Source organism: Thamnophis sirtalis, unplaced genomic scaffold (assembly GCF_051295495.1).
Source record: "Thamnophis sirtalis isolate CommonGarterSnake01/CBP01778 unplaced genomic scaffold, rThaSir2_p1.2 scaffold_3, whole genome shotgun sequence".
NCBI classification, from domain to species: Eukaryota; Metazoa; Chordata; class Lepidosauria; order Squamata; family Natricidae; genus Thamnophis; species Thamnophis sirtalis.
In genome coordinates this window covers 168,980,415-168,996,472 of record NW_028261383.1, presented here as the reverse complement: position 1 = coordinate 168,996,472, position 16,058 = coordinate 168,980,415, and the positions used below count along the sequence as shown (strand labels likewise).

At 44.6% G+C, this 16,058-nt stretch overlaps 1 protein-coding gene across 3 annotated transcripts in view; it reads right to left on the bottom strand.

Annotated features, from left to right (window-relative positions):
- Window positions 1–15,714, bottom strand: part of PNCK (pregnancy up-regulated nonubiquitous CaM kinase) — a 45,655-nt gene extending 29,941 nt beyond the window's left edge. Inside the window, exons 1-3 of one of the 3 annotated variants that reach the window (XM_087710865.1) lie at window positions 15,523–15,714; window positions 5,310–5,423; window positions 1,647–1,778 (exon numbers count right to left, since the gene is read on the bottom strand). In XM_087710865.1, the coding sequence (XP_087566991.1) occupies window positions 1,647–1,778; window positions 5,310–5,386 (209 nt within the window). In that variant the 5' untranslated portion in view covers window positions 5,387–5,423; window positions 15,523–15,714. Of the gene's footprint in view, window positions 1–1,646; window positions 1,779–5,309; window positions 5,424–15,106; window positions 15,246–15,391; window positions 15,483–15,522 lie in introns of those variants that run through there. The other 2 variants (XM_087710864.1, XM_087710866.1) reach the window with 2 other exon arrangements.
- Window positions 15,715–16,058: the final 344 nt, after the last annotated feature.

Here is a 16,058-nt window from a genome sequence, read left to right as displayed (position 1 = left end):
GCTGGTTTAAAAGACCCACATTCTCCTACTACTGTCCTCAAATGGACAGAATGGCCCCAGAATACAGAGGAGATGGGAGTGGTCATACCCCCATCAGCCTAAACTTGCCATTAGGTGTGTGCCATCCTATCCATTCTCTAAATGAATGCTGTCTAAGGAAGAAGACCTTGTTAAGGATGACTTAAGGCCGGGTGGAAGGAGGAGAAAGAGAAGGAGAGATAATAGGAAGGGAAGAGGAAGAGTGGAGGAGAGGTAAGGGAAGAAGAAAGAGGTAAGGAGAGGAGGGTGGAAGGGAGAGAAAGAGAAGGAGAGTGGATAGGAAGAGGAAGAGAGAGAGAGCAGGAGTAGAGAAGAGGTAAGGGAAGAAGGAAGGGAAAGGAGAGGAGGGTGGAAGGGAGAGAAAGAGAAGAAGAGATAGTGGGAAGAGGAAGAGTGGAGGAGAGGTAAGGGAAGAAGAAAGAGGTAAGGAGAGGTAAGGAGAAAAGAAAGGGAAAATAAGGTGGTGTTACAACAGGTGCTAGGGATGGTAAACAAAGCAACCCAAACTGTATATTATAACATTTTAAATGGAATAACAAAAGTATAAGAATGGCAAAGAAAAAGAATAACTATGTGAATGTATACCTATAATTGTATGTAAGAGAATAAATGATAGTAAGAATATAAAGCACAATATAGGTTATAAATAGCTAAGTATAAATAAATATAGAATAGTACATAAAAATGGATAACGAATAAGGGGACCATGAATACAAGATAGAAATGTATAGAAGGGAAAACACTAACTGTAAAGAAACCGATACGGAACTGCTGTATGATAGATGATGGAACTTCTTGTTCCTATGTTGTTTTAAGTCATGTGTTTGTTTTTCTTGATGTGTTTATGTGTTTAAAATAAAAATTAAAAAAAAGGGATGACTTAAGGCCACTCAGATGTGGATTGGCAATGAGCTGAAGGGAAGGTCTTGAGATCATGACAAAAAATCTCACAACTGCTAGGACATGTTTATTCCATGGTCAAGTGCAAAATGGGGAAAAGTGATAAGTAATCTTGAGACAATTACTATCGCTAACTTTAACCTTGCTAGATAATTTCTTAGGAAAAGTACATCACTCTGAGGTTCTTGGCTGAAGGCTAAAATATGGAATAAATAAAATTATCCCTGCAAAACTCACTGAAATCCCTGCTGAATGTGGGGTGCTTCTTATTTCAGCCCAGACATTATCGAAAGTTAAAAGAATGGAAAAGTGCAGTCAAGTGAAGGCAATCAAAACCACAGGGAAACTGCAACCCAAAGAGAAAAGGCATTGCTTTTCACAGTCCAGAACTGTGATAGGTTGGCCTATGCAAAAAATGCTTACAGGTCAAGTTGCCTCTCTGATTTTCCCTTTGCCATACAAAAGGACAGACAATGTTATCTCTTTTCCATGTCTGGAAACTGGGCTTTCTACAAGATCAGTGAAATATTGTCTATACTTGCATTAAGTTGTTATTATTATTATTATTGTTGTTGTTGTTGTTGTTGTTGTTGTTGTTGTCTCTGAACAAAATGAAGTTCTAATATAAAAAAATGGATCCTGAGCACTGAACCAGTAAATTCATTTTACATTCCGGAACAAAAGTGCAGAAATGCAAACTGACTTACTTTTTGAGCACAGCAATTTCGTTCTCCACAGCTGCTTCTTTACCACGCAGTGCTTTTTTAGGAATACATTTGAGGGCTACAAGGCGCTGAGATCCATGTTCCTGGGCCAAGACCACTTCTGAAAAGGCCCCTCTGTAAGAATAAGAATTAAAGGATAACAACAGAAAAAGAAAGGGAGAGAGGAGGAGAGGAGGAGAGGAAGAAGAAGGAAGAAAGAGAGAAGGAGAGGAGGGTGGAAGGGAAAGGAAGAGGGTAGGAAGAGGAAGAGGAAGAGCAGGGGAGAGGTAAGGGAAGAAGGAAGGAGAAGGAGAGGAGGAAGGAAGGAGAGAAGGAAGGGAAGAAGGAAGGGAAAGGAGAGGAAGGTGGAAGGAAGAGAAAGAGAAGGAGAAGAGAGGGGGTAGGAGTAGGGGAGAGGTAAGGGAAGAAGGGAGAAGGAGAGGAGGAAGGAAGTAGAGAAGGAAGGGAAGAAGAAGGGAAAGGAGAGGAGGGTGGAAGGAAGAGAAAGAGAAGGAGAAGAGAGGGGGTAGGAGTAGGGGAGAGGTAAGGGAAGAAGGAAGGGGAAGGAGAGGAGGAAAGAAGGAAGTAGAGAAGGAAGGGAGGAAGAAAAGAAAGGGAAAATAAGGTAGTGTTACAACAGGCGCTAGGGATGGTAAACAAAGCAACCCAAACTGTATATTATAACCTTTTTAATGGAATAACAAAAGTATAAGAATGGCAAAGAAAAAGAATAACCATGTGAATGTATATCTATAATTGTATGTAAGAGAATAAACAATAGTAAGAATATATAGCACAATATAGGTAAACAATATTTGGTGATAAATAGCTAAGTATAAATAAATATAGAATAGTACATAAAAATGGATAACAATTAAGGGGACCATGAATGCAAGATAGAAATGTATAGAAGGGAAAACACTAACTGTAAAGAAACCGATACGGAACTGCTGTACGATATAGGATGGAGCTTCTTGTCCCTATGTTGTTTTAAGTCATGTGTTTGTTTTTGTTGACGGGTTTATGTGTTTAAAAAAAAAAAAGAATTAAAGGAAGGAGGAATAGAGGCATGTAATTGTAAGTGTTCACAGCTGCATAAGCAGTCGCTAAAGTTCCTTACAAAAATCCAATACAGTTGCAACAGCAATTCAGCAGTATACACATTAAGTCTGTTTATGTACTTTTATGCCCAACTAAATTAATTGTGATTTCTAGGAAAGCTGAGTTTCGTTTTGTTTCGTTTGTTTGTTTTCCCCTTAAATTCCTTGGAGCCTTTTCCTGGATGTTGGATGTTAACCAAAAGCAGCATTACGATTGCAAGGGGGGAAAGCGTTGCCAGGCCGCCAATATAATTCTTTTAACTCCCTGCAGATTTGTCCGAGTTGAGAGTTGCTACATAAAAAAAAATAAATGTTCAGTTTGCTTCAAACTGTTCTGGGACAAAGAAGCAATTGTCTGTTCCACTTCAAAATATGGAACCAGTCAACAGAACTTTGCCTTATTTTAAAAAATGGGAGAGGGGGGGGGGGCAGAACGAGTCGTTCAAAGGGGGGGGAAGGTTGTTTTGTTTTGGGGGAGATCACGTTTTGTTTTTGGCTTGGCAGGAGGGAAATCATTCGAAGTAAACAAGAGTGACCAAAATACAAAGGTGGTCGCATTTTTTGAGACTTGCTACACAGGCTCTCCCAAGGGGCTAGAGCCGAGGTGGCGCAGTGGTTAAATGCAGCACTGCAGGCTACTTCAGCTGACTGCAGTTCAGCAGTTCGGCTGTTCAAATCTCACCGGCTCAGGGTTGACTCAGCCTTCCATCCTTCCGAGGTGGGTAAAATGAGGACCCGGATTGTTGGGGGCGATATGCTGACTCTGTAAACCGCTTAAAACCGCTTGAAAGCCCTGTGAAGCGGTATATAAGTCTAACTGCTATTGCTATTGCTATTGTCTTCCAACTCCCCCACCCCAATCTTTGCTCTACCACACACCAAACTGGAGCTAACCCTCACCCCCCTCCAGGCCTTCCGCAAAGCCCTCAAAACCTGGCTATTCCGGGAGGCCTGGGGCTAAAGAGCTTCTGCCCCCCCCTTTCTCGAATGGTATGGTTGTTGTGTGTTTTTAAATTGTGTATTGTTCGTTGGTCTGTTATCCCCCTGTTTGTACCTCCTTTCCCTTGACTGGGTTGTGAGCCGCCCTGAGTCCCCTTTGGGGAAAAGGGCGGCATATAAATGAAATAAATCCTAATCCTAATCCTAACTCAGGTCTGCCTGATCCCTTGGTTGGTGCTTTATGGTTTTGGAATAAATTGGCTGAAGCATCTCCGGCATTGAGTATGCAAACTGGCAACGTGTATATTTTTTTCAGGGATGGCTGACTCATTCTCCTCGTGCTGCAGAGAAAACAACAGGGAGGCATTCCCTAGGAAACCTGAGCAAACGAAGAAGCCCGTATTTGATGTCCCTCTGGAAGGGCAACTACCCGGAGGAGGGCCTTCTCGGTGGCTGCTCCGTCCCTTTGGAACGAACTCCCCGTGGAGATTCGGACCCTCACCACCCTCCAATCCTTCCGCGCTGCTGTAAAGATCTGGCTGTCCCGGCTGGCCTGGGGCTAAGATTATAGCCCCACTCGAATGGTGTGATTGTTGCGTTTTTTCTCTTTTAATATGCTGTATTGTTTATTGTTTGTCGTCTCCCCCCTCCCTTTTGAATTGTGAGCCGCCCTGAGTCCCTTCAGGGAAAGGGCGGCATACAAATAAAGGTAAAATCAAATCAAATCAAATCAAAGGGATTTTGATTCTCTGCCCAACTGCCCTTCATCCAATCTCGAAGGCTTGGGCGCATTTGGTTAAGAAAGGGTTAACCTGTCTTCTCTCCCACCACCCTCCGCAAATTCCCTCTGGCTCCTGATCTATTATTGTCCAATGCACGTCAGATCTGTCCGAGGGCATCAAAAGCCAATGGGAATCGCGGTATGCAAATGAAGCCGAGATCGGGCTGCAGCATTCCTGGAGTCTGCAGAAGAGGCTTCCAGGAGGAGGGACCACATCCAGCCGCAGAGAGAGAGAGAGAGAGAGAGACCCGTCTGTGCTGGCGGGGAAGGATGAGGACCTCAGGGCAAGGAAAGCAGATGGGGAGCAGTCAGCATCATGCTAGGGATGGAGAACGGGAGAGTAGAAGGCAGATCTCAGACCTGCAAAACACACTGCAACGTTGCACGTGGGAGATGATCTGCTACACTGCGGGGGAGGAGGGGGGATGCTTCTTTAGGCATATATTTAAAATCACACCATCTCTCCAGTGCTTCATACTCGAGGGGTACCGAAGACAAGGAGGGGAGCGCGGTTTAACTGCATGCTAAAATGTGCGACTGAGAAAGGGGGAAAAAAAGAGAAATGGAAGCAGGTGGAGGGAAAGCAAAACTGAAGCTATAACAGCCTCCTGCAGAGTCTTGCACCCCAAGACTCTGAATCCCCCAGGCGACGTGGCCTATGAGAACCCCCAACAATTCATCTTCCCAAGTTGGGGGAAAAGAAGCGTAAAAGTAGAGAAGGGCTAACGCAGAGCATGGAAAGTAAATTAGGTCAAGAAATGGAGGGTGGGATGAAGCCCAAGGGCAGGATTCCCAGAGCAGGAGAGCTCCACGCAGATCCTGAGCCAGCCCCTCCTTTTTACTCACGCGCCCAGCTTCTCCTTGATGTCGTAGACACTGGCGATGTCTTCCACTGTTTTCTTCCAGCCTTTCCCAAGAGGCATTATGAACAACAGCTCGAAGCAGGACGGCCAGAAAGAGCTGGGGATAGGGAAGCAGAGGAGAGGGGGAAAAATGTTACAAACAGAGATGGAAATTTGTAATAGAAACATCTAGGAAGGGGTCAGCCTGTTCCCATGACTCCTTGGGCCAGAAATCTCCTGGCCACTCCTCTCTACTGTAAGGTACTGAATGAGAAATCTTGATTCTGAGATGGAGATTTAAAAGGCAACACGCAAACACGTTTGGGGCTACACGCCCCTAAGAAGTTCATTCTCAGTTCCAAACATTCTTGAAATAAAAGGAAAGGCGGTTTTCTGAAGATCCCGTGTTCTGCTGTGCTTAATAATACCTGAGTGGGGAGGTCTCCTCATTTCAGGGCAGCTCTAGATCTGCAACCACATTGCCTGCAAGGCTTTCCAAGAAGTTGTGCCGATGTCTGGGAACTGCAATTTATCACAACCGGAGACCAACGGACTGCAAGAAGCTACAGTTGCCCTATGGGAAGTTATCACCCAGCCCTCTCCCAGAAAAATGAAATATCCTAGGAAATATTGAAAAGGCAGAATATTTCTCTGGATGTGAAAAGAAAGAAACATGTTTTAAAAGACAGAATAACTGCCTGTAGCTTCCTGCCCATCCCCACTGTTAATGGGCCATTGAGAAGGCCAAGGTAGTCCACTTTACATAATAAAGACTTCACCAGCAGCTACAGGAAAGCATGATAATATTGGCCCTTGAGCATGGCATCTGAGAACTCAACTAAACCCGGATTCAAAACACAGCCTAGAGAGTTGTCCCTGCATGGCCCCATGGGAGTCTGACAACCAATCAGAATACATTTCTTACACAGGAACAGGAAACAGAGAGGTGGGACTGAACAGGTTATAAAAAGCCTAGCAAGCCCCTCCCTCAGCCCTTCTCTTCTTCTTCACCAACATTGAAGCATGTGATCACCTTTTCTGTTCAGGGCTCAAGCCATGTGGCCCTGTCCAACAATAAACCATCTTTCCAAGCAGCCTCCATGTCTCCAGTGTCTTTTTCCCCACTTGGAGCTGAACCCAGAAGGACATTTCTTTCATCAGCCTTATGGTATGTTCTGTCCAAATGGTTTAAGGATTGATTATAGAGGCACATTTGAACCGAGCAAAGGTAGAGTTCTGTTCACATCCTGACAATTAAGAAGACGCTCCCCTAGTGTAAATAACCCCTAGTTAACTATAATAATAATAATAATAATAATAATAATAAAGATATGTTAGAGAGAGGAAATTTTAGATGTCCTACTAATTGACTTTTTTTTCTTAGAATATGTTATAAAGATATAAAGATATGGTAGATTGACTGGAACTAGGGCAAGGGGAGAAAAAAAATGCCAGCAGGTGGCTGTGTTTTTGAATCTTAACTAAATGTAAATTGTGGTATGGTGATAGTAAAATATATAAATTTTTAACATATACAATTTAAACTGAATGGAATATATGTGATTGTGGACAGAACGCATGAAATGTACTTGTGACCAATGGATACGCTTTCTACAAGATGTAATGAAAGATGATGGGTTTTTTTGTGTGTTTTTTCTGTAATAAAACTAATTAAAAATTTTATTAAAAAAAAAAAAGAAGACGCTCCCCATGGCCACGTAACGGGGGCTGTAGAAAACATTGACCCAGAAGAATTTGAAATCAGAAAATCCTAGATCACTTTGATCCGTAAACTGCCATGAATCTAGTGGAATAAAAAAATAATTCAAAATGTAAAAAAAAAATAAACACCACATCTGGACCACTTGGCAACTTTTGAGGTTTCTTATTCAAGTGTCAATAACACAGGAAGTGGAAATTTGTCACAATGGCATGAGAAATTTTCATTGCCAGCTTCGGCACATCCACTTGTAGTTCAAAGCATGAGAACAAACCAGACTGGAGGCTGTTTTGTCAAGTAAAAGCTTAATATAAACTCTTAAGTAAAGCTGTTCTAGAGAGTAAAAAAAAATGGTCATGAAAATCTAGCATCTTTGACTTTTCTCCCTAATATTTAGGAAGAAATACCAAAAAAATGAGGAAAGAATGCCAGATTCATTCGTGGCACGACAAAACTGCGGTCCACTAAAGCGCGCCCGATTAAAGCGCGTACCTGACGTCATCAGCAGCGCGACAAATACGACCGCGGAGAAAAAAGCGCTTTTAAAGCAAGCCGATTCACGTTAAGGTAAGGGTTAGGTTTAGGGTTAGGGCTAGGTTAAGGGATAGGGTTAGGGTTAGGGTTAGGTTAAGCGTTAGGGTTAGGTTTAGGGTTAGGTTAAGGGTTAGCGTTAGGTTTAGCGTTAGGTTAAGGGTTAGGTTTAGGGTTAGGTTTAGGGTTAGGTTAAGGGTTAGGTTTAGGATTAGGTTTCGGGGGGTTAGGTTTAGGTTTACGCGTTAATTTTAGCTTTACCGCTCACAGCGTGCTTTTTTCGTCGCGCTGTGATGACGTCAGGTACGCGGTTTCGTCGAGCGCGCTTTAGTCGAGCGCGGTTTTGTGGTGGAACCAGATTCATTAACAGCAACAAATGATAATCAGAGGTCATAGAAAGAAAATTATATAGTGTAAAAGCTTATTGGCTATATTATTTCTGAAGATATTATCACTGAACATTATTCTGTTTCTTTAGTATAATTTACTAATAAGATGTAAAATAATAACCAGTTTACTATTTACACATCAGAGATGCTAGGAAAGTAGTAGTTCAATCAATCAACTTTTATTTGGGTATAGACCAACAAAAAGAAGTGAGGTAATCCTTAACTTACAATTGAGCCAAAAATTTCCATTGCTAAAAAAAGTCAGTTAAGTGAGTTGTGGCGCATTTTACAAACTTTTCTGCCACTGTTGTTTAAACGAACCACTGCAGTTAAGTAGATCATGGGGTCATTGTTCTGACCCCCCTTTCCAGGAACGAAAGCCAAAACAAACGTAAATGAGAATGTTTTTTAATCAGTCCAGACTCTCGTTGGCTGCAAGCTCAAAATAAACAAAGAGATAAGCACTCTGGCCGCAAGTCTTACAAACCTAGGCAGCAGCGCAAACAAGCTCTCAGAGCAATCCCATTCGCCAAGTTGGTTTCTCTTAACCGTGAACGTTGAATTCTGCAAAAGGGCGTGGCACAAGCAGTCTCTTTTATAATCAGGAGAGGATCTTAATAAGCATCAGCTGAGCGTAATCATCTCCTATAATGATGCTGTTGTTCTTGCCACTGAGTAGCCCTTCCACGGCGTGCATCCCGAAACAACTCACAGGTGTTTTCTGGATCACTCCCTCTTGTCTCCTCCCCACTGATCCAAGGCTCCGGCGCCACCTGGTGGCCAACCAGTGTCTCCTCACCCTGCTCGGAGTCGGCACCCTGTCCAGGGTCCTCCACCTCCTCCAGGGCCGACTCATAAGACCCCTCGCTGTCGGAGTCTGGCGGCAGCTCCAACGGCTCCTGCCGGGCCACAACAGGTCATTATGGAATCTGGCTTCCCACATAGACTTTGGTTATCCAAAGCTAGCTGCGAAGGTTGCAAATGGTGATCAAGGACAACGCAACTGTCATAAATACACAACAGTTGCCAAGCCTCTGCATTTTGTTCACAGGATGCTACAACAGTTGTAGGTGTAAAAACCAGTCATAAGTCTCTTTTTTCAGTGCTGTAAAAAGATTGCAAGTCAAAGACTAGCTGTAATTCACTACTGGACAAGATGGTCTGATCATTTGTATTTGTTTTCAGGATTAGACAGAATCTTGTTAAAAACTTGAAAGATTCTCTTGGACGTACTTCCCACTGCAACAAAGAGATATGTCCACTCAACTGAATAGAATAAAAATTGATCTGGACAGATTTATTAAGAAGTGTGCTTAGGCTGTCATTTCAAATGAAGAACGCATCTTTTTCAAGTGATAAGAACAAGCAGTATTTCACACTTTTCTATTCTATTTCCACATCAAACTTTTGCTTTTAGAATCTCTAGGTTTCCCTTTCTATGAATGCATTCAATTGTGAGAGACAAAGAAAGAAATAGTTGCAAGTCCTTTTTGCGGCTACTTAGGCCAGCTTTATTATAAACCATGATAATCTCAGGAAGGAAAAAAGAGAGACAATATTTTATGCCTTGAATCACTGTCTGAAACAATGTAAAGAAAATAGAACAACTTCCCCCCAAATGAATCCTTCTACATGTGCCAAATTACGTAACCCCTTACGCCTTAGGGGGCACCAGGTTGAAAAAAAACCAATATGGGAAAAGAAGAGCAGAGAAGAAGAGGAAAGCTCTCACTATGCCATTTTTCTTCTCTTCTTTCAAGAAGTTTCAGGAAGAAAGTTAAAAAAAAAACACTTAGGGCCAAAATAGAATTAAGCCTCCCTCCTGTCTTATATGCCCACATCTATAGGTTTCTCTCTTTCAGAGTAAATAAAGTTTGATGGGCAAGGGATAAATTAAGTCAAGAAAGGAAAGAGTAGCCTGGTCAGTGGATATATTTATCTCCCTCCCATCTTGTTTGTTCTTCAATTATTCGGGTCCCTGCAGTGGTGGGTTTCAAAAATTGTTGGAACCTACTCTGTGGGTGTGGCCTCCTTTGTGGGAGTGGCTTGCCGCCCATGTGACCGGATGGGAGTGGCTTGCCACCCATGTGACCAGATATGAAGATGCCGACGACACTTGTCAGAACCACCTTAAATTACCTCCCACACAGCACTGGCATGCATAAGAATAGGATGTAAACTTCTTTTTTAAAAGGCATCTTTGGTTTGCGTTAAAACAACTTCAACACACGCAATGTTCTGATTGCACCACAAACGCAGTAGTCATCCTTACCTTTCACAGAGGCACTGAGTTTTATAAATATGAGCATGATAGTGTAGAATAATCATATCCAAGGACCAGTGGTGGGTTTCAAAAAATGTTGGAACCTCTTCTGTAGGTGTGGCCTGCTTTCCGGGTCCACTGGTGGAACCTCTTCTAACCGGTTCGGTAGATTTGACGAACCGGTTCTACCGAATAGGTGCGAACTGGTAGGAACCCACCTCTGGGTCCCTGAGTCAAGAGACTTGGTTCACCCTTTTCAATTTCCCCAAAGGACTGTAAGAGTGAAGACAAGGTGTGCTTTGTGCCCTTTACGAAGGGCACCGTGAGCCTCCTGCAGTCCTGATCTTGAGCTGGCAGAGGCTAGAAAATATCATGCCACCTGCCTTTTTTCCAGCCCTTTTTTCTTATGCCACAGAAATCCCTCCCCGTTGCTCCAACCTTAATAAAGCAGAGTGTTTCTCTCTTTAATAAGCCTTCACCACCACCACCACCATCACTAACTACTACTACTACTACTACCACCACTACTACTGCCAATTACCTCCCAAAGACCCGTCAGATCTCACAGGGTCGGCCTCCTCCGGGTTCCGTCCACCAGCCAATGCCATCTGGCTACTACCCGGGGGAGGGCCTTCTCTGTGGCAGCTCCGGCCCTCTGGAACGAACTCCCCGCAGGGATTCGGACCCTCACCTCTCTCCAGGCCTTCCGAAAAGCCGTCAAAACCTCGCTGTGCCGGCAGGCCTGGGGGTGATGAGTTCCCCTCCCCTCTCGACTTGTATGGCTGTGTGATTTTCGTGTATTTTAATTATGTGTACTGTTGTTTATGTTCCCTTTCCCCTTTGAGTTGTTCGCCGCCCTGAGTCCTCCCGGAGAAGGGCGGCATACAAATAATAAAATTCTATTCTATTCTATTCTACTTTTGAATCTGCAAGAACATATTACCTAAAGGAATTAACGCTCTCACTAACCGGATGCATTTTTTTAAAAAATCCAGAGCAGAATAGTTTCAGTTGTTAGTTGGCAGATGGGATGTGTGCATTTGTCAACTAGAAAGCTGCACCACGGGTGCCTCAGATAGCCAGGGTGTGTGCATGGATGAAAGGCAATTAATGTGTGTTGTGAAAGTTGAGCCATGCATTAAAAAACAAAGAATGATACTTAATGCAGAAACTGGTAGTCAGATCACAAAAACCACATCCATTTCTTTTGAGAGAAGAATTTCCCATTTTTTGCCCACTGGATGCCAAATAGACATGGACTGGCCTTTGGCACAATAAATCTGATGAATAGCACACTACAGAGGGAACTTACCACAGGTTGTCCTCCACTTACAACACTTCATTTAGTGACCAAAGTTACAATGGCACTGGGGGGGGGGGGGAAATGACTTGCGACCATTTTTCACACTAAACAACTGTTGCAGCATCCTCGGGGTCATGTGATCAAAATTCATACACTGGTCATATTTATGACCTTTGCGGTGTCCTGGGCTCATGTGATTATCTTTTGCAACCTTCTGAACCAGCAAAGTCAATAAGGAAACCAGACTCACTTGTGTTTCTAACTTCACAACTGCAGTGATTCACTTAACACAGTGTTTCTCAACCTTGGCAACTTGAAGATGTCCGGACTTCAACTTCCAGAATTCCCCAGCCAGCGAATGCTGGCTGGGGAATTCTGGGAGTTGAAGTCCAGACATCTTCCAAGTTGCCAAGGTTGAGAAACACTGACTTAACAGCTGGGACAAAGAAGGTTGTAAAATGGGGCAAAATTCACTTAACAGCTGTTCTCACTTAGCAACAGAGATTTTGGGCTCAACCGTGGTTGTAAGTTGAGGAGTAACCTGTAGAGGTTTTGTTTTGTTTTGTTTTTACAAAAAAATAGTTGCTCACTGCTAAAATCTGGCAGCCTGGTGAGCCATGCAAATGAGGTCTTCCTCCTCCAAGTCTGATTGCTATCCAGCCTTCCCCAACTGGGATTCTTCCTTCCAGAGTTGCTGGGAGAGAATTTTAGGACTCATAATCCAAACCCATTTGGAAGACCCCAGGTTGAGGAATCCTTTCTTATACTCTCATATTCTTTAAATAATTATAAATTTATGTACTAAGTTTCTAGTGATGTATATATAGTTATTTGGAACTGCTTATTGGTCCTATGTTTAACAGTGCACACACAAGGTATATATATACAGCTGTGTTATATAACACAGCTGCCTAAGATGTAATACAGAGGTTCTAATCCCAGGAAGGGTATGGCTAGCTGATGAGAGCTAAATAGCTTGAAATAGATCTATACTAGTCTCCCTTTATTTATTTATCAGCACAAATACAACACAAATGTAACAAAGGCAACAGTAAAAATATTGGGTTTCTGTCTGGATGGTCTCTTGTGACGAGCCGATAGACAGAGATAGGAAGCAGGGGGCTTCCTCCCATATTTGGGCATACCAGGGGTTGTGACACTAAATACATACCTATTTCCCTGGCTTAGCTGATAAAGGAGGAGAACCTTGTGGCTTAGTGGTTAACATAACTGCCTAAGATGTAATACAGCACAGGTTCTAATCCCAGTAAGGGTATGGCTAGCTGATGAGAGCTAAATAGCTTGAAATAGATCTATACTAGTCTCCCTTTATTTATTTATCAGCACAAATACAACATATATATATATATATATATATATATATATATATATATATATATGTGTGTGTGTGTGTGTGTGTGTGTGTGTGTGTGTGTGTGTGTGTGTGTGTGTGTGTGTGTGTGGTGTGTGTGTGTGTGTGTGTGTGTGTGTGTGTGGTGTGTGTGTGTGTGTGTGTGTGCGCGCGCGCGCACACATATCAGTGTGTCTTGATAGAGTTCAGTTAGCCTAGAAGGGAAGGAGAGAGGGAGGTTGTTTATGTGCCATGTGTAATATTTATTCCTTTGGCCTGAGGTGAAACTGTCTGAATCCATATAAAGTGCACAATGCACTACCACTATGCTTCGTATTCCAGGGGTATGGTACACGATATCAAAAACATGATGTCTTTAGAGAATGGGAAGAAGTAGGTGAAAAATTACAAAAGCTACAGTAGTGTCTGATGAATGCAAAAACACACATAAACACGCAGGCATTTCCTTTTGTTGCTGTTGACAACACATGGGTTTTACAATAGGTTGCAAAAATATTAATATGTGCAGTAAGGGGAGTTACCCATCAATCCTTGCAAACGGTGCTATGGGTCTTCTCGAATCTCCGATGGAACAACAAAGGTTTCCATGCAAGATAAATAAAGCAGATGTGTGTGTGTTTGCTCAGGCACGCACCCGCCTTGTGACAAGAAGGTCTGATCCTGCACAAATGGTTGACAACCTGTTGCCCTTTGTGTACAAATACCGGCATGAAAAGAGAACGGATGAGGAATGAGATAGGATGAAAAGAACAGAGGGGCAGAAGGGAAATTTGGTGACGGATGAAAAGGGAGGGAGGAGAGTTGGGGAAAGAGGGATATATTTAAGGCATTCACAAAAAAGGGGAATGTTGTGGAGATAATTTGGCGAATGCTATGAAGATGCATACATCATGTTATAAGAAGAATGGAAGAAGATAGATAGATAGATAGATAGATAGATAGATAGATAGATAGATAGATAGATAGATAGATAGATAAATTTATTTATAGGCCGCCCTTTTCCCTGAGGGGACTCAGGGCGGCTTACAACGTATAGGGAAGGGAGTACACACAATGACATATAAAGACAGTACGTAATTAAAAATAGAAGCAACATTCATTCATCATTTGGGAGGGGACGGATTATAATCTTTATCCCCAGGCCTGACGGGATAGCCAGGTCTTGAGGGCTGTGCGGAAGGTCTGGAGGGTGGTGAGGGTACGAATCTCCACGGGGAGATCGTTCCAAAGGGTCGGAGCTACTACTGAAAAGGCTCTCCTCCGCGTAGTTGCCAGTCGACACTGACTGGCAGATGGAACTCGGAGGAGACCTAATCTGTGCGATCTAATAGGTCGCAAGGAGGTAATTGGCAGGAGGCGGTCTCTCAAGTACCCAGATCCACTACCATGGAGGGCTTTAAAGGTGGTAAGTAGCACCTTGAAGCGCATCCGGAGATCAACAGGTAGCCAGCGCAGCTCGCGGAGGATAGGTGTTATGTGGGCGAACCGAGGTGCACCCACAATCACTCGCGCGGCCGCATTCTGTACTAGCTGGAAGGATAGGCAAGGGGTCAAGGAGGAGTCAAGAAAATGGATATACAGACTTAGTTGAGTGAACCGGACTGATGAAACATAGATAAAAGCTTGCTAGGGCCTCCACTTTAGGACCGCAACATGTAGGCTTCCAGGGACACAGCTTAAAATGAAGTATTTCAGATTCCCACCACCCACCCACCGCTCTTTCAGCCAATGGTACGGCCACCTGTTTTGGAAGCCCAGCGCAACCAAGCCCAGAGCTTTCCAACCCGAGGGAAACAACCCATCATTCCTAGAGGCCCCCGTTGTTTTCCTGCCGAAACAACGGCTCGGCCGCGGTCTCCAGCGCGCAGGTCTAAGCTCAACTTTACAGCCGGGGCAACCCGAAGCAATTTTTTTGCGTCAAAATAACTGGAAGCACCGCCTTGCCGGCCAGGCGGGTGTCTTTAAGGTTGCAGCATTGCTTTCGTTTACGCACCCTCGCGAAGGATCCACCTGCTTTCCGCCCGCCCCAACTTCGGACGTGCGTGTGCGGTTGCAAGCACACCCTTAGCATCCGCTGCCCTTTGGTTAGGATGGGGAGCCCCGAAGAAGCGCAGGCGAAGAAGGCAAGCTGTGTGTGCCTCGCCGCGTCGCGTCCCTTTGAATCACCCGCAAGGCACCCCGCTTCCCCTCTTTCCCCGGGTCCTCCCAGCCCAGGTGTTCTACCTCTCGCGGTTTCACTCCCTCTCTCTCTCCGGCGATCTTCCTCCTCCGCCACCCTGCCCGGATCCGCTGCAATCCGGACTCGTTTACATTCCTTAGGCGTCTCTGCATCCCGCGCGCTTCCCAGCCTGGTGCAGGCGAGCGGCTGGGTGGGGCGGGGAATGGGGACCGAGCGAGACGCGCGTGTGTGCGTGGGCAAGCGCGGGCGGGGAAGGGAAACCGACCCTTCCTCGCCTCCCCCCCACGAGTCCGATTTCTCCTCTCTCCCTCCTCGTCCTTCTCACTTACCTGCTTCCAAGTCCTGAGCCCCTTGGCTGCCGGCAGTCCCCCTTCCCATCCTCTAGCCAGCGCTTTGCCTCTCCCGCCAGCCCGCCCGACCCACCTCGCCACGCCACGCCACGCCTCGCCTGCTGACTTACTCCACCCTTCTACTCCGTCTTCCTTAGGCTTCTCTTCACCCCTGCCTTGTAAGGCAATAACAGGCGGAGGTGGGCTTAGGGAAGCGGCTGGAAATCAAGCGAAGAGGGACCCCCCACCAGTGGTCATCCCGCAGCTGGACTTCTCGGCTCTGCAGCTTGGGAAAGAGAGCGGGGACCGCAATTTAGGCACGTCCCTAAAGTGAAACCTCTACGAGCAAAAGCAGTGTATCTCTGAATCACGCGGGATGAGGTAGTGGGGTGGTCTAAAGAGATTGGCTTACAACTCAGAAGGGAAGCCAACCTTCCTGGGTCTTACCTTCAGCTAGCTCAAGCTTTCTCTCCCCCCACACACACAAGAAATATACTGTGATTGAGAATAACACTGCAGATCAACTATACAAGATTCTAGCAAGGCATGGGAGATAGCCCCTATCTTGTCATCTTCTGTGAGATGGGCAGCCATCTAGATGTGATTTATAATTAAACGAATAAATCTTTATGGCCAACTCTAGGGCAGCCTGGTGTCCTCCAGATTT